Below are 21,217 nucleotides of genomic sequence, written 5' to 3'. Positions count from 1 at the left end.
CGAAGGTCCGCTTTTCCCTCTTTCCGTCTCCAGGGCACAGCGCATTCACCCTTTCGAAAGAGCTACGAGCAGCGAAACACCGTTTTCCCCGGGTATTGTCGGAGCCGGGGAGCCATTTTCGTCTCTTTTAGGAAAAACAAACAGCGGTTGCAGGCGGAAGATAACGCGTGTCTCGCGCATGCTCGTCTCCCTGGCGCCGGGACGGCTGGAGAAACGGAAGTACTACTTTTACATGGCCCTTTCGCCTCCCTTTCGCCCTGCCTCGTCTTGCCTCGCCACGTCCCAGTCTTTTTGCACCCCTCTGCACGGTATAACGGACCCTTTCCTAGCCTCCCCTCAGCCGTGACCCATCCCCGCAGTCGTGGAATCACCGTCTCGAGTTGCGTGCAGCGAGTTGCTCGCTCACTCCTCAGGGGTCGAGGCTCCAACCCCTTTTGTAGGTACGCGGGGCTCGTGGCGAGCATGTGTTACGGTCGCCTTCGTGGCCTGGATTTATCAAAAGCGAACCTCGCCACGTCGCTCCGGGGCGAGAGTTATGTTTCTGACCTCGGCCGCATGGAATATCGCACCGAGTTCGCCTCGCGGAGCTTGTTAATCGCGACATCGTACGACTTTGATGTCGTGCTCTACGCTCCCCGTGATGCGGGAAACGGGGACGTGATTCCGTGAGCGAGTACCACGCTAATTGAAAATACTCGCGGTAAAGTTTGCTCGCTGATTTCGTGCACGATACTTCTGCGGCTGCAGCCCGAAATGACAGAAGTCGCGGTCGCAGAAGAGTTCTGATGGAATTAACGCTGTGTCTAATTCTGTAGTTCCTAGGCAACGTCAATCTCAAGTCACATTTCCAGCCAGGTTTGAAAGCATTTCTGGCTGACACTTAGCCTGTATTTATTTTCGTGGCACCGTTTATTTCAGCTCTCATTTCAATATATGTATATAGGTTTCAACAATTACTGGCTGCGCTTTCAAACTCTATCGAATTTCGTAGCCCCTAAACAATGTCAATCTCTAGTCCCATTTTTACACTGGGTTTAATTAAAGTATATAATATGTATAATATGATAAAAAGTATAATATAAAAATATATAGAATATTTAAGGAAAAGTTATACTAACTATATTTCAAAGGGTAGTTTTTACGTATAACAATTGAAGGAATCATCCCTGAAGAATATTTTTTTATACGCGTTCGGTTTTGTTTTAATCAGAAAAATGTCACAAATATTCTCTATATAAAATTTATATAAAATAATAATTAAGTACACAAACAGTTTCGCCATTGGCTCAATATTGTCTCACCGATGTTCACAAAAATATCGTTCACGTGTCAGGAATTCTGTAAATATGTATAAGATCTATCTAGCACTTATTACTCACATCAAAAATCCTGGCGGGTCCCATAAAATCTGTAGACGTCCCGCCGATCGTAAAAGAATCCGCGTTCCAGTTATAAGCGAACTGTTTCTCACTCGCAGCATGAAATAATCGCTGGAACGATGTTCGCAGAGCCGCGTAATAAACTCCGCGGGTTTCTAAGGCTTCGCGACAGTCCGCGGACGGGAATCACACGTCACGGTGATCGTCGCGATCCGTCATCCCTTTGTGCATCCCGCGGCGTCATTAACACTGCAACGCTACTTTCGCGGAGTTTGTTTAAACGTCGAATCGCTGGCAACGACAAAGGGGGCCGCGCTCCGGTACACGTGTGCGTCGTATGTCTCTCGGATATAAAATCCTCGCCGCGTAAACATTCCCAAGCGAGTGTCCCGACATCTGTTTCTTACCCCGTTCCGCGGCTCGATCTCGCCGTGCTTGATCACGTGCCAGAAGCGACAGTTTACACGCGGACTTGCGAGCTGCCCGATGTCTTCTCGTCTTTAACGATCCCCGGCTAAATCATCTCAAGTGCAATCGACTTAACCCGGCGTTGGTATCGAGAGCGGTTAGGGTTGCAATCGGACCAGTCGTCGAGGCTGACGCGCTGAAAGGACGTCAGGCCTGTCAGACGTCGACGTCGGCCGTAATAATCCACGACTTTCGGGCTCCAACAGCTCGGCTCTGCCCGTCAATCTGTCCCGTGGATCTGTATTTTCATAAGTCTGCCCGCAAAAGCAAACACCATATCCCCGAACTCTCGAGTGCACCCTCCGAGGGCTGAAACCCCCTTCGAGATTGCTCTCTCAATCGCAATTGTCGGGCCAACCCGACTATCGAGAAAATCCTTTCTTAAGGGCCGGTGTCGTGCTCGAAACTCAAGGCGATATTAATTCAGCGTTGTTCGCGGACGGGAATATTTTTCCCGTGGTTTCCGTCTCGTGGAAACGCGCCGTAACGAGGATTGCTTAATTCTGCCTTCGTTTTCCGGAGGCCGGAACCCGGAGAATTCTACTTGAGTAATTAGCAAGTTGTAATCCATTTCAAATAAAATTCTTTTATTCGCGTTCCTTTGCTTCACATGTATCTATGCACGCGGTACACTGTACACATACGCGGTTTAAATCAATATGTGTCTGTTTGCTTTCCTTAAGTAATTAGTTAATATTGATAAAAAAAATGCGAGTGGGTACGAAACTTTTAGTTTCTCCAAAAAGGTCGAGTTAAGCGAAATTAATCTTACCGAGAAATTTGTCGAATTACCGGAAAATTTTGGAGTCCGCTGAGAGGCTAGGTCCAAGCGTGACGCGTCCGCGTCCCTCGGTGAATACCACTGACTCATTGCAATTTAAAAATTACTCGAAATTCCGGGCACACCTAAGATGCCATCTACCGTGAAATTCCGGCGAGCCAACCGAAAATCAGCGAGGTATGCCGGCCGCGAGACGTGCCATAACGCTTTAATTGTCTTTCGGTTATGTTAATACGTCGACAATTTCATCAGTGGCGTGCGCGTACCTAATGGATCTGCGGATAATTGGAAAGGAGGGGTCGCCGGGGTTCCAGGGAGGTAACGGACCGATGACAATGCCATAACGCAAGAGGGTTTTCGCGTAACGATTCTCTACTATGGACGAGATTCCCCTCCGGTGAATGTTCCCGCCTAGTGTTCACAGTTGTATCATACTACTCTGAACATACGAGTTCAGTTATGCACACAATTCGGCCCGACTGTTATGTCTGTGTGAATTAGTTTGCATATTGATCTTCCTTTTAACATTTTACTAGATTGATAACACACACGCCGGGAAAAATGTACGATAGGGTCAACGTTTGCAGATCTGGTACGGTTCTCTCAAAAGCCGTAAAAAAATTGGTTAACTTCCACTGGTCACAGTCGTTTTCATATATCATTCCATTACAGAATTTTTTAGTTTTATATCACTGCAATTAATGAGAGGGCATTCACTAAAACTTTGTCCTTCCTCTGATTATTAATTGCATACAACATTTTCATTTGAAAGTGTTTCATGATTTGTTTATATGTATATGCGAAAATCGATAAGATCGTTTTGTACTTTTTACGTCTGACTAAAACGTACGCATTCTACTGTAAAGTATACGAAACATTTATTTTTAGAGATAATAGATAACTAAATTTTCGTTTAAAATCATGAACGTATTTAGTCGTGAGAACCTGTTAGTAAAACGTGTTAAATATTAATCTCCAAAGCAGGAAGGAAATGAGCGAATCGAGCGCTGCACTGAGCACATCATTCTCAAAATAAAGTGACCTTTTTTCCCTCTTTCCCACGCACTGTATTAGGTGATTCATGTAGCTAAGTCGGGCCATAGTTCTTGTCTAAGTAAAAGAGCAAAAAACGGGAGGAACATTGTGAGCCATAGTCACACATTGACTTCTGCTGCTGGTGCTTTTTATGGCCGATGTACTCATCTGTTTTAATTGTATTTTTCTCTGAAAATGGCTTATCTGGTGCCACCCCAATTTCTCTTAATCGGTGCCTAGAAATATTAGTTTACACCATTTACTAACATTCCATGTCGATTTAACTTTGTTTCAATCTTTATATTAGACGAAAGACCTTTCATTTTTTAAGCATGAAGAATATTTGTTACATTCGGTTTTCATAATTTCTCCCTGAAGTATTAATATTCGAAAATTAAAAATGTACATTACCAGCATTGTAGGTAATATTATTCATCATATGTTTACAAAATATTTTTCGTATTGCGACTCTATTGCATGTCGGAGGGAAGACCAATAAAGTACGCCCGATAGTGAACGTGTTAAAGAAGATACCTCAGTTGCTAACCCGAGGACTAAACATCTAGCATCTAGGTGAAGGAAGCTGACTTAAAGAAGCTATTGTACCTCGAAGAAGCAATCGCCGTACAAAAACTACTTTAGTAGCTAAATCCCGGACTAGATAGTTCAGAGTCCACAAAAATCTCATTATTTCCCACCTGCCCAATTAAGATTATCAAGAAACGACTTCACACCATTACGATCCAACCGCGATAAAAAGGGGCCTAACATTCTCGAGCGCGTTGGTTAGCTACCAGGCCCAAGAATTCAGAGTATGCCTCGTCCCTCTCGCCGACGATATCGCGAGTCGGCCATGTCGAGGCTTGTGCACGCGAGGCGAGGCGAGGCGAGGCGTGCGTCGTCGCGTGGCGTTGCACCGGGTCGGTTCCATCCGTGTGCACGCACTCGAATACGCGAAACCGAACGCGTGTCCCCTCTCGAGGTGCGTGCACGCGCGGCTGTGTGCGTAGTCCCGGCGCTACGCGTGCAGAGACTAGGCCCGCGCAGAGCGGCCAGACCGCAATCCAACCGACGTACAACATGTTTATGTATCGCAGGCAACATTAACATTGCAATTTATGCGCGCTTTAACTGCCCCGCAGCCCTTCCAGCCGGCCCTCGTGCTCTCCACGAACGGCTGGCCCGCTTAACACGACCGCGAATTTATCAACGCGGTTCGACGCACAAGTTCACTCACCGCAGGAGGGCCGACGCGCGACGTCCCTCCTCCTCACTCCTACCCGGTGCTCTAGCTTTCGTCGGATCAACACCGTTTATATTTTGCCAATCGTTACTTATTGTCTGCGATCGCCACGGGCCACCCAGCCACGCGAATCTGCTTGCTGGCGTTCAGGCAGCCGTTCGTTAAGATCATACTAATTTCATTTAGTCAAGCTTTACGACACGGACGTGACTTCTTTGTTCTTAGTGCTTTATTACCTCATTTCACAGGAAGAAGGATTTCTTCCCGTGAATCAATAGCAGTGACGTATCATGAACCTTGTACGCCTCCGGTGACCCTATGTCCTGTCCTCCATCTCCATGCCGAGCAAGTTGGGGGCTAAAGGAAACGGGAAAATACCCTCCAAGATTGCCACTAGCAATTTTCCCTCCCACTAATCAATTCGCTAAAAATCACATTCCTTAGGAGGGGATTGTTGCTGAAGGGCACAGCCCTCACAGCTGGTAGGAAGAATTCGGAATTAAGATAGCCAACGACCAATAAACATCGCATTTGTATAATAGATACTCTGCGCGACTCACCATCTGACAGAGTTGGGCGAAAATTTAATCAACGATTGAAGAATAAATTTTTACTTCAATTAACCGCAATTAACAATTAATCTCCTAGTTTAGTCGTTAATTGCGGTTACCGATTAAATACTTATTAATCGTGAATTGAGATTAATGATTAAATACTTATCAATCGTTAACATTGAGGTTAACGATTAAATACTCATTAATCGTTAATTGGGAATTACGGTTAAATTTCTTCTTAACGGTTACATTCCTTTCAATTGTAATCGTCAATCGGATAATTGATTAATGATTAACTGCTGAAATTTCGAAATGAAATACGGAATCAAAACTATATGAATACTGAAAAAAATGTAAACTGAGTTTAGGTGTATTTGGTCTATAATACAAACTCTGTTTACGTGCTTTTACGTTTTTTCTTCGATGATTTCGTTTTATAATCAACGACTGACGATTAATTTCATCAATCGATTGAATCAGTCTCCAATTTCTCGATGTTTTCTTTTTGTAATCAACGATTGACAATTAATTTCATCAATCGATTGAATCAGTCTCCGATGTTTCGGTGATTTCTTTTTTTAATCAACGACTGACGATTAACTTCATCAATCGATTGGATCAATTGTCGATTTTTATCAACCTTTTTTAATCGTACACATTAATCAATCAATCTTGATTAAAATTTTAATCGATTAATGCCCAACTCTGCCATCTAATAGCAGATTGTGGATCTATATGTAAAATTATAATTTTGGAAAAGAATTATGCGTGACAAGAATTAATTAAATACGTACTTCCTGTTTAAAGGATTTCTATAAATCGACAATAAAATAGTACTCTCTGTTCCTGAATTTATCTAAAATATTCACTCACATTTCTGTTATAAACGCATAACATGCGCAGTCAACATATTAGACAATAATTTTGCACCATTCAAATCCTCCATGCCTATATTTTTCCTTTATATGATTATGCATTTGGTATGCATATGTTCCCATCATATCCAAGAACGTAAAATAATGAATGGCTACATGAGGATTAATCCCGACACGTATCTGTTGCTCGGAACGGAACATCACTTTCGGCACGATACGGCTCTTCGAGATTCCTTCTCGCGTGTTCGGATCGGCTGATGGGCGGATTTGTACGCTTTGAATATGTATTTGTAGAGATGGCAGGGCTCAAGGGTGCACGGAGAATGGGTAAGAGGGTCATTGCGGATTTGAGGATGTGGGCGTGATGGAATCTGTTGCTTCCTCCGACCCCTTTTGAGCCAGAGATACTTGTGGCGTGATTCGTTTTTGATTTTCAACGTAATAGCTGAGCTTACAGAAGAGTTTTCAGTTTCGTAAAACTTTATTACATCGTGTTTCTGTCGGGGTGAAACGTGGATGGTACATTTGGACACAATAAAGTTTAAGATAAATTGAAATTTTCCGCCTGAAACTTTACTGTAGCAAGCTACTGCAAATATTCCATGGACTTTTTAGCGAAACTCACACAATTTTACCTGTCCTTTTAATTATTAAAAATTCTGAAAATTTATAGGAGCTTAAAATGCCACAACTTGACATCAGAAAAATTATTTTAAAGCATATAAACCTTATTTATAATTTTTCACATCAATTTAATACGTCTAGCTACTACCATGATTGTAAAATGAAACACAATATATAAAATGGAACTCCATATGCAGTAATGTCTCGATATGTGTACAAGAGATGTGCACGATATTTGCGAAAAATCCATCCCTACTGCTTACATATGAAACAGACAGATATTGTCAGTTCGGATAATTGAAATTTTACTCTATAAATTATAGAAGCAAATGTGATTCAAACAGTATCGTCTTTGATATCATTTCTATCAGAAAAACGTGGCAAACATGTTCACAAATGTTTAAAAAAGAAAAACAATTAAGAACAAGAAAGTTTGCTGGATTAGCGTCTGTATAGTAATGTGCTATGTTTGATACCAGTTGTAATAGCGGAGATGAGCCGCTAAAATGGAGTTGCTCTTCCCATCGGAGGAGTCACAGGGCAATTATGGTCCGGCTTGATTATCATTAACCGAAGCGGCGCAATAAATTCGAATTCCGGTTGGGTTCGCGCCGCGCCCCATCGGGGGTCTAACAAAAACGTTTCCCAGTCTCCCACTCTCCCCTTCTCACCGCCCAGTCCATTAAACATTCCGCCGCCTCGCCGGTCGGATTTATTTCTTTCTAAAACTGTTATGTATATCACATGTACATAGACCTCGAAACATGTAACCCGGACCGAAACAGCGCAACCCCATCCATCTTTCAGGTTCCGACGGAGTTCGCGTGGGTGGGGAGGGTGCGAAATACGTTTCGCAGACGACGTCGGGTTCGAGCTCGATTTCACGAACGAGTACCTGAGAGCCTTTCCCGGGCAGAACTCTTACCGGATACTTTGCAAGTTTCTCGGCCTGTTTACCTGACACGAGGGTGACTCTCTACGGGCCTGCCTTGCTTGCCCTGCCTGCCTGCTTGCCCTGCTTGCCTGGGTATCCGAAGTCAATGGGATGGAAAGCGACCGGCGCGGTGCAGAAATCGAGTAGAAGCCCGTGGTTTAATGCGTGGCAACCCGCTACAAGAACCCGAGGCAACGGGATTCCTCTGCGGTTTTTATCGGCCGCCCCAAACGCACAGAGCCTGTTACCACCGCGAGAATTATGGTCTCGAGTGTAAACAAGCGTACCCTGCCATGTAAGTACGTGCCTTCGAACATCTCTCGTAACTTCGATGAGAAACTAAGGCGAACAACCTGTCTGTTCCGAGCATTGTCCCCCCTCCCCCCCAAACTTTTCGACTCATGGCTTTTTTACAGCTGCCAAACACCTTGCAACCCCTTCCTGTTTTAACCTCTAACATACCACATTTTTAGTCAGACTTTTTTAACAGTTGATATACTCTGCAATCTCGGTAATTGTGAATAAAAAATTTCGAACCCGTCATTTTAGCTACTTCTGGTGTTAAAAGAAACTAAAACTTTATTTTCATGGCAATTTTATTAATCTTCGCAAAAAGCGTACACAATAATTTAAAAAAAATATTTTTGAATTTATTTGTTTGAAATCAATATTAATCTTATCGGTCTAATAAAAATAGCTGATAAGAAAACAGAGAGAGAGAGAGAGAGTTGAACTGGCCAATAGAAAATTAAAATGTTGGAATGTTTGCAACTCTGGGTCAAAATGGACCCAAGTCCTACCATCGTGAGGTTAAGGACTTTGAAACGCAAGGAAGTAAAAATTTCATGAAAGAATTTCATAAAAATCTACAATCCAAAAATTAATTAGATAGCTCTTAAAAACCAATGACAACGTGTTGTATGAAAGAACGTACCAAGAATGCATTCTGTAGAATGCAATTCCACTGTAACAACATCTACCTAATTGGATATCTTGTATTTGAATTTCAACTTCAGTCTGTTTCTCGATTTGTCAAAGATTGATATTGCGTCTTGTAGACATATGAGCCCCGTAGGAATAAGTGAAAACCATCGTTTCTTATAAAAAGCGTAGAAATTAAAAATAATAGTGGTGACCCGGCAGAGAACACTTTGCGACCCTCTAGGGAGCCCGAAGTCTAGAGAGTCGAACCCAGGATAAAGGAAGTTCGAGATAACCTTAATCTCAGTGGGGTTTACGAAAATGTATTAAGATCGACAGTTCCCCGATCGGTCTTCATTCATTTTTCCTGAATCGGCGTCTGGCGGTCAATTACGCTTAATTGAGAGTGGAAAGACTTTCGGCGAGCATAGTGCTTGAATATTTGAACGTTCCTGGCGAGTGTCGTCGAAGGGATCGTCAAGGGTACTCACATATGTCTATAGACAGTCCTCCGGAGGTGCAGAGGATCAGTAGGTAGAAGGTGAGGCACGTCTGCAGGTAGCCCATGGTGGCGTCGATGGATGGTCGGCTAGCCTGTGGTCATCGAACTCTCATAACCGCTTCTGTAACGAAAACCCACAAACGATTATTCAATAAAACAGTCTGACCCTTCGACAATCTAATTAAGACAATTCCAAATTATTTAAATCTATATAAGAACTATGATGAAACACGCCAAAAAGCATATTTGACATATCATTTTTCTAATATCTAATTGATAATTATGTCGCAGTGGAAAGTAGCCAAGTATGGACCAGAGTTGTGCTAATTCAATTACATTGTAAGTCAATTACATCGGAACTGAATTACATAATTCAAGCCTTTCAATTAATTCAATTACTCAGTATTTTAATCAGATGTGTAATTGAAATACAATATAATTGAAATACAATATATTTGACATACTATATAATTAAAATACAGCTCTCAAAATCATAACCCGGAACTTTGAAGTTCATATACTTCATATACTTGTTTGTTGTCTGCGCGGCGTAGTTTCCATTCCCCGTCCACGGTCATAACAAAAATTCATAAAAATTCATAATAAAATTCATTGATCTCGCGCGTGTCAGATGAAATTCCTCTGAATCAGCTTCTTCCTTCAAACATATGTTACATCCTTTCTCAAACGAATGAAACTCTTATCACAGAGTTTGAGCTACTAATTCCTGTGCTCGCCGGTTAAACCCATGGCAAACAAACAGTTGGCACTGCGCCATGTCGGGCTCGCTAACCCGTCGAAAGGTTAACCATCGAACGACCAATAAGAAACCGATAAAATTGTGCAAACCGTGGGTTCGTCGGTCGTCCGGGGTAGGAAGCAATTAAACGTAAGTTCTCGGAGCACGAGTACGAGGAGGGACCACGACGAGCGTAGAAAAACAGGCTGAAAACGGCCGTTTCGGCCTGCCCCGTGCTTTTCGCCGGTGTGAAATGGCGCGGCTCTTGTACCGGACAGATATACGACCGGTACAACAGCCACGGACAAAGAGCTACATTCACGCCAGCAACCATTACGCGTCATTATCGAGATTAGGATCGGGAGTTCGGGCTGCGAGGTGGAAGAGAGAAATAGCGAGAGAGAGAGAGCGAGATAGAGATGCGAAGAGAAAGGGAGAAGAAGACGAGCAGAGATAACCGGAGAGAAAGAGAGACAGAGAGAAGGAATGAAACGGAGAACGCCGCGGGGACCTTCGGCTGGTTGTTCTTCTGTTCGACGAGGTGGTGTGCAGCGGATGCTGATGGAGGGTGGGCCACGAAGAGAAAGAGGACTGCACTTTATTCATGGTGGTGCCGTCGTGGCGCATCCAAAAAAGCACGAAGCAGACTCCGAACGGTGGCCGAAGAGGTGGTGGGGGGAGGGATGCACAGGCGAGCCTTCACTTTTTGGCTAATTAACGGCAGTTTCTCCGACTACCGACTACTCCGCGATGCTTATCTGGGGAAGTTTAGGGTACCTCGTTATTCAGCGGGCCGTGAAAAAATCCCAGAACCGATGACGCGTTTCTTGCCCGTTACGGCCCCCGTGTATATCGGGCCGCCATCGCGAGCTGCCGAGGCCGCCAAACACCAAAAAATCCGAAACGCGCGATTCTTTCGAGAACCATGGTGGAAAGAGATTTTAATGAAGTCGTCCGGAAAGGTTTCACCAGTGTTCCCGGAGTTTTTGAGGTCAAGGGGAACGGCGGCATACCGAATGGGAAATTCCATCGGATACTCGGTGAATGAGTCCGCGACAGCTCCATGAAGCCGCGTAATCGATTAAGTGGCTGAATCGGATTATCCGACCGGCAATTAAGATACCGTTCAGCATGAAGCGGTTACGTCGGTACTGGTGTCTGGCATAGCACGATCACAATGCCGAGGATCGATTAGTCGACGCAGTAATTAAGGTCATAGGGTGCATCCGTGCTTGAGTTACTCACGAGAGTCTGCGGACCGTGTCGCAGACGGAGTCGTTCCCGGACTGCTTGGATTTATCGTGACACATGATTAATCATTGGTCACGTGGACCGCGTGGAACGCGTCGCGGTTAACCCACCGTTGGATTCCCTAATATCGATCCTGTCTGATTACCAGCGGGTCCCGTTGCCAGTTCGCCATCATTACGGAGCAAGACGGTCCCGATTCGAACGTTCGTTTCTCGTTATATTTCTCGAGCTGTTCTTCGCGGCCCCGTAATTCAGCTAGAGCCACTCGGGGAGCTAGAGGGTTCCGGGACTCTTATAAATTTCGATCGCGGATCTACTGTATATCGAGTCCGATAGGGCCGACTAGAGGGTGGGGTTATAGTTGCTGGTCGAAACCGACCACGGTTCGCGCGCTGTTTCCAGCATTGGCGCCGATGTTACATCCCCTGTAAATCTACCCCCGCGATACTGCCTGGGAACGGAGAAATCACCTGGATTTAGTGGCTCGTTTGTTCTTAGCTTCCTACGATACGCACACTGCCATCTTTCATCCGCTGAAACACCACGGACGCCGACTTTTACCGCGGACCAGCCACATAAAGTGCCTTTGTGCCCGGCTCTGGACGCTCCATTTCCACGGTATTCGCCTTTCCCTTCCCTTTGAATAAGTCATCCTTCGGTTGTCCGATTCCTCTCTTTCTAACATATTCGACGACCTGATACGCCACGGACCAACCCGCGATAAATAACTGCCTTGAGGGATCTCGAAAACAAGCCAGACTTGCGAAATAAACCCTTCCCTGTAGGTACCGGAAAAGTTCATTTTGTGAACTTTCTCGGAGGTTATGGACAACATTTAAAACCCATCTATGTTTAAATCCTTGCTCAGTTGCGGAATAAGCATGACGTATATGCATTTTTTGTATGATCTTTCTTAGAAATTACTCTATTGTGTAATTTAATGGGTTCAAATAATAAAATTGCAGCTTTTCTAATAGTCTTTTAGAATACGATCTTTTAAACACGATTTACAAACGATATTAATATTGTTCGCAATCTAGTAAATTATTTGGTTGGATATAATGTTACAACTTCTGAAAATATTATTCAAAAGAAAATTCAGCCATTAAAAAGTCTAGGCTTTCGACATGTAAGGTGTTAACATTTGTAGTGGAGCGATCGGTACAGAAATAATTTTCCTAAGTCTTCGTTCGTTGCGCGTTACGGCAAACTCGGTGAATTCATTAATGTTTGCTGGACGAAAGGGCGCAAAGAAATTTTCAGAAACGAGTCCTTAAGTAAAGTTTTTCTAAGGAAGTTTTCGTACCGCGTGGTGCAAAGAACAAAATTTTTCAATTACAAGGGCAGCATGCAAACAGAATGAATGGGAAACGGCATTGTGGAAATTTAATCGTATCAAGATATTTACACGCCGGAAAGTCGTAAATTTCCAAGCAGCTGTGTCGAGCGCGCGAGTCCACCCCCGCCCCTAATTTAGATGCAATTAAAATTAAACAAGTTCTTCTGCGCTTGAGAACGTTTGCACGGTCGTTTTATAGAGGAGCCGCGATTTTCTTGAAAAGACACGCTCTGGTAATGGAGGCCGGGGTAGGCAAGGGGTTTAGGGGGTGCACAGTACTTGCATACAGGCATATAAACGAGCGTACACCATTGCATCCCCCCGCACTACCGGCGTTTCTGGATCGTTAACCGGAGCTCGTCGAGAAACTCTCGAGCGCAGGCGAAAAATTTGTATCCAAACTAGTTTCCGTGCACCCTCGAGTGGCTTCGCTGCCGTGAAAAATATAGCGAGACCCGCCATCGATAAATCCCAAAACGACGGATCAGGCGCCGCAAGTTTTTCAATATATAATTCTCAGTCAGCTGGAAAACCGCTGCACTATAATTTTCTTGTTCAGTGCGAGAGCACGAATCCTCCACCGAAATATCCAATGCACATTGTACTCCATGAGACACTTATGAGCTTTCTACAAAACATACATATGATATAATCTATTATTCCATTCGATATAAATATATCCACGAGTTTTGGCTTATGTTTTAATACATATGTGCAACTAAGAAGTCATGTTAACAATCTGAAAAAAAATGTGACTTTTGGAATTTTTTGCGGTCAAAATTAATTGAGCTTTTGTTAAACGAGTACTTTATCTGAAAGCACACACATGGTGGTACTGATAGTAATTTATCTGCTGCAAAATCAACGAAGCTTGAGGAGTACTTTACAAGTACTTTCTTAATTGCCTCCGAGGTCGACACAAAGGGACAGTCTCCGAGTAAGATTATCAAGATGATTAAAACAGTGCGATTCAAGAAAGTGCGTCAGCTGAAAAAATTACATTTAAGGTCACGCCATAAATCCACGATTCTCCCACAGCATTTCGTACAACAATCCTAGTACAGTAAATCCTCTATAAACGCAAAGAGGTCGTACACGGTAAACGCAAAAAAGTATCCCCTCCACTGTAGTAATTTGATCTTGGCTCTGGTATATCGGTGTGAACCACTACTAATGCGACACGGAGAGTCGCAGTCGTCGGCTCAGTTCAAAGGCCCGTGCGTCCTCACAATGTAATACCAATATAAAATCTCTTTTATATATATTATTACTTATCTTTTTATGAAACATTCACCAATATATTTGTGACATTTCTCTGATTAATAAGACCAAACACGATGTAATTTCAATTGTATTTAGTGGTTTAATTGACGATGACCGTTTCGGGCGCAGGGAAGGACAGCGTATGGGAAAGAAAGAGACGCGGAGAGTCACAGTCGTTTCGGTCGCGCGCGGTCTCTCTTTAGGCATGCTGTCCTTCTCTACGTTCAGCTCGGCCTTTGAAGCTCAAATAAAATAGTGTCCCGTCTACAATAAATGCACACGAATCTCCCCGGGGCTTTTGCGTTTATAGAGGATTTACTGTAATACTACTGAGCTCCCGATTAGATCACAGCAAGTAGCCAGACGCTAATGACCGGCACTAATGGACTGTTGCGACGAGCTTTTGATCGAAGAACCGGCAGGATTTCGACGAAACAGAAATCTAAATCCGCAGGAAATTCTGAACGCTGTTCAGGGGTGGGGGGTTGAGAATAATTAATTTTAATTCCGGTTCAGGTGAAACAGTCCGTTTCCGCAGCAGGAAAACGCGCGGTTTGCGGCCCGGGGGGGATTTACGATACCGGTGGAAAGAATTAGTCGCGCGTGGCGTTCTTTGAGCGGCTGTTTCCATCGTGCGGCCGCATAAATTTGCGCGCAAGTTCGCGGAAAGACCGGGCAGCGCGCGCGCGGCAGCGCTCGCTCCTCGAGTGCCCAGGCAAATTAAAACTCAACGAAGTCGTCCTCCCGTAATTGCCGGGGCGCGCCGCGACTTATTTTCGTAGACCCTCTCGTGGCGACGCCGACGCCCGACGTCGACGTCGACGACGATGGCTCCGGCGACGACGGTAGAGAGAATTCGCGACGCGGGTGGGTCCGCGCGCGCACACCGCCGTCGCCGCTTTAATACTTGGATGCCAAGGCGGAAGGTGGAAACACGTGTGCGCTGGAGGGACCTCTTTCCTTTCACCCTGCTCGGCCAGCCGACGAGTAATAACTCCTCCAACTAATTCCGGGATTCTCGATGGAAACGTTTCTCGAAGATCTATGAATCCACCGTGGATTCTCTTATGGTCCGGGGATCAGATTCGACTCGATATGCTATAGCTATAGATCTTGCTTCAACTTTTATGGGCACGATCGGCGTCCGAACGGTTTTTTAAACTTTTCTCCTAATTATTCGGTCGTTCAGAAAGTTGGGATTTTTTGTTAAAAAAAAAATTCGTGCATCTTGTGCCTAATACATTAGTCGATTACGATTTGCAGTCCAAATCGTACAATTTAATTGATAGGTGTAATATCAAAATAGCCTGTGTTTAGTCTAAACCAATTTCAGATATTTAATGAATTATGGTTTTTGAATATTCGAAATGAAGGGGTGTGTCATCATTTCGTTACTAACCTTATTAGGGAAACAGTAAGTAAAATAGCAACAATCTCCGAATTTCAATGAGATATTTAAAGAGCTAGTTAATTAAGGAGAAATTAATATATGATGAATGAACTCTCGACAGTGTATTTTAATCGCAGGGCAAAGACAAACTCCGAATTAAACGGTCGGTTTTTGAACAAAGTAAAGTTTGAGCCAACGTGGTTTCGAGGTAAAAATAATACACGGAGGAACTTTAATTCATTTTGTGCATAATAAACTTTCACACGACGCGAGAGAAAGTTCGTTGCACTAAAACAGCCCTACTAAAATAAATAGATTAAAAGTTATTTTTACTACGACAGTCCTCTGAAACTAAACAAAATTAGCACGTTTTGGATGCCGCGAGATTTTCCGGTGACTGGCACTATTGCTTAAAAACGATTGCTATCAAATTAATTCCACTTTACATGAATTACAACACAATCAAAAACTTGTCTTCCATGACAGCAAGTGTACATTCTTTATAAACATTTTTTTGTTCATTCACTGCTACATGAAACACATACAAACAGTCCTTTTAAACAGTTTTTATCGATTGTGCTGGGCGTGAAATTTACACGAACACGGTAAGAATAAATTTTTTTTCTCTTCTAGTTCTAAATGTGTCATAAAAATCAGTTCCCGTCAGTCACGTTGCCGTTCGATAAACAACGATCGAAATAATGTAGCCTAGTATCCGCTCGGTCCTCGGAAATTTTCATAAAGTTAATCAACTTATTCGAATATACATCCGAGTTTGTTTCTACTCGGCGAATCTCATAATTTAAATCAAGACCCGTTCGGAAGGCACTCGAGCCGGGCTCTCGCGAGCTCTCAAGCCGGAGCGCGGCAATTCAATTTGTTAATTTCATTCCCGCGGCGTATCGTTTCGACTGCGGGAGCCTTTCGAACCGGGGCCTCCTTTGACGACGTCGTCAAAATTCAGATTGGCCTGGGGATCAGGAGGGGGGGGGGCAAAGTGGACGGGGGCTCGCTGTCGCTCTCCGGATTTTCCTACAGACGCAAATAGCATTTCCACGGAGCGGCGGTGGCGGTCAACCGAGTCACTCCCGCTTTACAGTATCTTGCCGGAAATGCAACGAGCGCTCCCCGGTGTACTGACGTCGCAGTACGTCGCCTCGGAGATACGTACAAACAGGTTTTACGGCCGACCTTTCCGTGAAATCAGAAGCAACATCGCTGGTCCCGGACGTATGCCGTTTGCTCCGAGCGAGATCCATAAAATTTACAAAAGCCCACGGGTACTGTCCTCTTTCCACGATTTCCCGATTGCGAACACCAATGAAAACCGTACCGATATGACGCACAGACGCGTCTGCGCCCGTAAACGGTGCGATTCAGAAGCAACGTTTGTGCTTCAATTCAACGCTGATGCTTTTCAGAAACAATCGCGGTCCGGCATTTCGATTGGCTGCTGACCAGTTTTCAAATAGCGGCCATCAAGCATTCTCGGCGTTTACGAACGGCTAATTACGAGGGCTCTGAACCCAGACCTTTCCATGAAATTAGAAGCAATATCGCTGATCCCAGAATGTCATTTGCTACGAGCAGGATCCATGCAATTTATAAAATTCTACGGGCGGTGTTCTCTTTCCACGATAACGAAGTGACGCACAAACGGGTCTTCGCGCGGTAAATGCTGCCATTTAGAAGAGGAGCGTGGAAACGTTAAAGATCGAGGCAAGTCGAGTCAGGGAAGCGTTCGACGCGAGATCTCTTTGCTTTTTCACGGGTGATCGCGGTTCGGAGCTTTGATCGGCTCCCAGACAGTTCACAAATGGCGGTAATCAAGCATTCTCGTGGGCATCGGCGTTCGCAGCGCGAAAAAGAGGAGAGCCGCAAGCACGGCTAATTACGAGGGCTCCCTTTGACTACCGTGTGCTGTTAGCGCGGTCGACGCTGCCGGCGCTGATGTTTATCTTCGAGCGCAACCGATGGCAGCCCAAGATGGCAGCGCATCTCCGGCATTTATTCAGCGCGAAAACCGGTACGCTTCTTCTTCTTGTTCTGCCGATGCACGAGGACGGGAGGAAACGAGCGAGTCGCGGGTTCAGCCCCCGGGATATCTTCGTCTCGTTCCAGTCAGGCGACCAGAACACTGTCCAGTTCATCGTCGGTCCAGAGCCAGCCTCGTATTAATTTCGAGCATAGCTTCGGGTCAGCACTTTGTCTTCCATCGGCCAGCACGCAGTCGAGGAGGCTGAACAGCTCGCACCCTAAGCGCGATTCCGCCGCCGGGAACTTAACGGCGACAACCTGGTCGGTATCTAAATCAAGATTCAACGTCGAACCGGCGCGGCGTCCAGCTTGTCCTCTTCAACGATCCGACGCGAGGTTGTCTCAGATCTACTTCGCTCGACTACACGCCTTTTTCTCGTAATCATGTACTCTGGCAAACCGCTCCACCCACTAAATTATCGCGCGACGGAAGTTTTGATAAGCGGCGACGCGTGAGACGGTTAAGAGACTCCAGTCGCGAGGTACCAGCTGATAAAGTGGAGCAATTTGTACTTTTCTGGCCGGAGGATCACGCCGGAGTCACGGAAATTTGGAAAGTTTCGCTAGTCGGCTGTAGGATGAGTAATCATTCCTGAACGAAACTCGCTGCGAAGAAACGAGACACTTCTGAGAGAGCGCTGGTGCGGTTTGTCAACGTGCGATAGGACGCTACGAATAAATGAAACCCAAGGAGATCGCAAAATGTAGAAACGATTCTTCGAGGTCTTCTTGTACCAGCTTCTTAAAGCGTATCAAGTTTACGACATTGATTGCTGAAGTTTTCAAATCTGTGAAGTACAAGGAAACGTTTATGTTAATAAGGAATAGTGGCATTTTTATTCTATTCCTTTTTCAGGATTATTTTATTTAACAGAAACAGTGTTTGAATGGCTAATTGTAAGATCGAAATAAATGATTGCAGCCCCTGATGTCTCCGAACAATGTTATAAAATTTTTTCGCTAATCCCAATGTTTACTCTTCCAACCCAACCACACGATTACATTTCTTACAGAGATTGACAGATTAACTTAAAAATCACAAGGTTCCCTTACAAAATCTCTAAGTGGAATGAGCATCTCACTGACTGGTCCCGCCATTGTGTGCCCATCGAGATCTCACGATACCCGTTCACCAGCCTCCTGTATCCTCGGCTCGGTGGACCGACAGCCTAAAATAGCATCGGAAGAGTACAATGCCGAATAAAAAGTGACAGGTACGCGCGCCGGAGCGGTCCATGTAAAGGCATCCCTTCGTGTAGAAGAGCCGTGTTCCTCGTGGTACTCGTAAAAATCCATTACCCCGGTCTCTTGATCCCTGTCATGGGAGGTATTCGAGGACGATCGAGAGCGGTCAAAGCGCCCTCGGCGTGCTTCTCTCGTTAGGTCTCGGTTGGCTCGGCGGGGGGGTGTGTGTCGTTCATAACTCAGCCGAAATATTCGCCCACATTCTGCGCATTAGGATGCACGTAGAACGCGGGGCCAACTTTATCCGAGAGTACGGGCGGCGTTCACTCTCTCTCCCTCACTCTTCTGGCTAGTTAGCGGCCTCCTGGTTGTCGGTGAGTCGCACGCGGTGACGTTACAATAACGCGGCCGACCAAGGTTAACCCTGGCCCGCCAGGTGGAGGAAGGTTGAAGGTAGAGAAGGTGGCAGTGAAGGCAGGAGAAGGGTTGGCTGGCTGGCTGGCGTCGGTCCTCTAGAAGAGGGTCCGCTGGGGAGGCGGTCGTTGTGTAGCAGGGCCATGAATTATGCAGTTCGCCGGGGGCTAGGGCCTAGCACGATAGAAGAAGAGAATGCCACCAGAGGGGGGAGGCTGTGAAACGGCGTCAGCCGAGCCGGTAACGGGTCGAAAGAGGACGGAGAGAGACCAGCGCACACCTATGCACGGTCCAGAGCCACTTTACCCTTCCCGTTCAGCCGTTCCCTCCGCCGCCACCTGAATTTCTCCACCACCAGCCACCTCCAGCTTCAACGTAGCCGCCGTCTCCTCCTCGACAGTCGCTACGCCGACACTTTAGCCCGGCCGATTGAAATTTTCATACCGACACGTCTGCCGTTCCAGTTTATGTTCGGAACAAGTGAAACGCTACGCCTCTCGCCCCTTTCATCCCTTCCTCTTCGTCTACTTTTTATTATTCTTTTTCTTCTTCTCCCCCTTTCGTCTTAAAGTCCCCCGTCAAAGCTTCTCCTTTTTCAACACGATTTTACCGAGGAATCAATGATTTCGCGTGTCTCTTGGATCTGCCTTCCTCTTTCTCTACGGCTGCCTGTCTCTGTCTCTCCATCTCTCGTTCTGTTCTGTTTGCTCTTCAGCTGCTTTTCACGGTAGACAAACAGAAAGTAACCGAACGGTGGATGCGTGTCGATGTTTCTCGAGTGCACTTCTGCTTCTCTACCTTTCATGCAGATTGCTCGAGGTAGTTCCTCGCCGAACGAGCCACGAGGAGGACTCGGTGATTGGTGCTGAGGCAGCTCGAGAGGATTGATATCTGCGTTCCGCGGTTCGGCCGTAAATTTCGAGCATTGTTTTGTCGTGCGCGTTCCATGGACCGTAATTGAATTAAGGAAGAGCATCGCGTCGGGAATTGAAAAAGCTTTCCGCTTTCAGAGCCTTCTTCTGTCGAGTGAACGGAATTATATTTGGTTCCCGGGGCTCTCGAGATTGTTAGAATCATATTTTGTAAATCGAACTCGATCAAAGTGAACGGCCAATTACAGACAGAAAACTACGTGATTCGAGTACGAAAATTGGGAATAGAAGTTTGTTCGAACCGTATTCCGATAACAATAATTTCTTATACAGCAGAAATTGAAATTCATCGTCCTGTCTGGTCGTGATGGTTCGTTAGTACAACAATTCTTGCTAGACTCTAGATGTCTGTCCGACCATGATCGTTTATTTTACTTCGCCATTTTATTCGTTCTCTAATATATTTATTTTTCTTCATAGCAGTAGAGGTACAACAATTCTACTAGTTTTCAGATGCTTGTCTGACTACGATTGCCTATTCTACTTACCTATTTTACGTGAATTTCCAATGCATCCTTTATTCTTAATACCTGTCCAGTAATTCTTACATCTTGAAATGTTTGTCTGACTATGGTTGCCTACTCTACTTATCCATTTTACTCGATGGTTAATATGTAGGTACCTTTCTCTTCTGTTAGCTACATTTTTTAATCGATTAAAATTAGACCACAGATTTTTCTGCATGTACAGCTGGCACAATTTTCTAAACAAGTAAAAATAAATCCTCGAACCTAGCTAGGTATTATAATACTAAAAATATAATTCTCCACTTTACATCAATTTCATGATCGATAACAGCAAAACTATGTACGAATAAAATAAGAGAAACGACACTTGTGTCATTATAAACTCGAAGCAGCCCGGTATTTAGGAAAAATCTGTCTCGAATGGAGAGGCTGAATGCGGGAAGCACAGGTGAAAGAGAGAAAGCAAAGAGAAACACTCGGTCGAGCCCTGCTCCTTTTTCTCGTTGGCAATCAAGGCTTCCTGTTTCCTCTCTCTTCTAATTATCCTTCGTGCGCGAAATATGAGCAACGGATCCGCTCGGAAGCAGTTCCCTCGACTGCCTTCCCATGCAGATTTCAGTGACGGTCGCTCCAGAGACGGTGCATTAACGAGAGGCTCGATTGGCCGAGGAGAGTAGAGGTTGCTGTAGAGCAGCGGTAGCAGCAGCGGCTCGGTCGAGGATGGAGAGGGGCTCCAGGAATTGGATGGAGCCTCGACACTCCATTGGGAATGGATATCGAGAACAATGCGTATTGCTGACAAGGCGGCGTCGAAGTGATACTCTAACCGGGGACAGAATGCGCCGTTTTATTTCAACCGTATCCCTCAGGGGCCGACGACTGCC

General features: G+C 45.1%; 1 protein-coding gene across 2 annotated transcripts in view; it reads right to left on the bottom strand.

Moving 5' to 3' along the window:
- LOC143212325 (discoidin domain-containing receptor 2) overlaps positions 1-21,217 on the bottom strand; it is a 157,434-nt gene that overhangs the window by 42,324 nt on the left and 93,893 nt on the right. For both annotated transcript variants that reach the window (XM_076430993.1, XM_076430992.1), the window contains one exon: positions 9,306-9,437. In XM_076430993.1, coding sequence (XP_076287108.1) covers positions 9,306-9,381 — 76 coding nt within the window. In that variant the 5' untranslated portion in view covers positions 9,382-9,437. The remainder of the gene's footprint in view (positions 1-9,305; positions 9,438-21,217) is intronic.

The sequence above is a fragment of the Lasioglossum baleicum genome, chromosome 9 (genome assembly GCF_051020765.1).
Source record: "Lasioglossum baleicum chromosome 9, iyLasBale1, whole genome shotgun sequence".
In the NCBI taxonomy this organism is placed as follows: domain Eukaryota; kingdom Metazoa; phylum Arthropoda; class Insecta; order Hymenoptera; family Halictidae; genus Lasioglossum; species Lasioglossum baleicum.
This window is presented reverse-complemented; position numbering and strand designations above follow the sequence as displayed.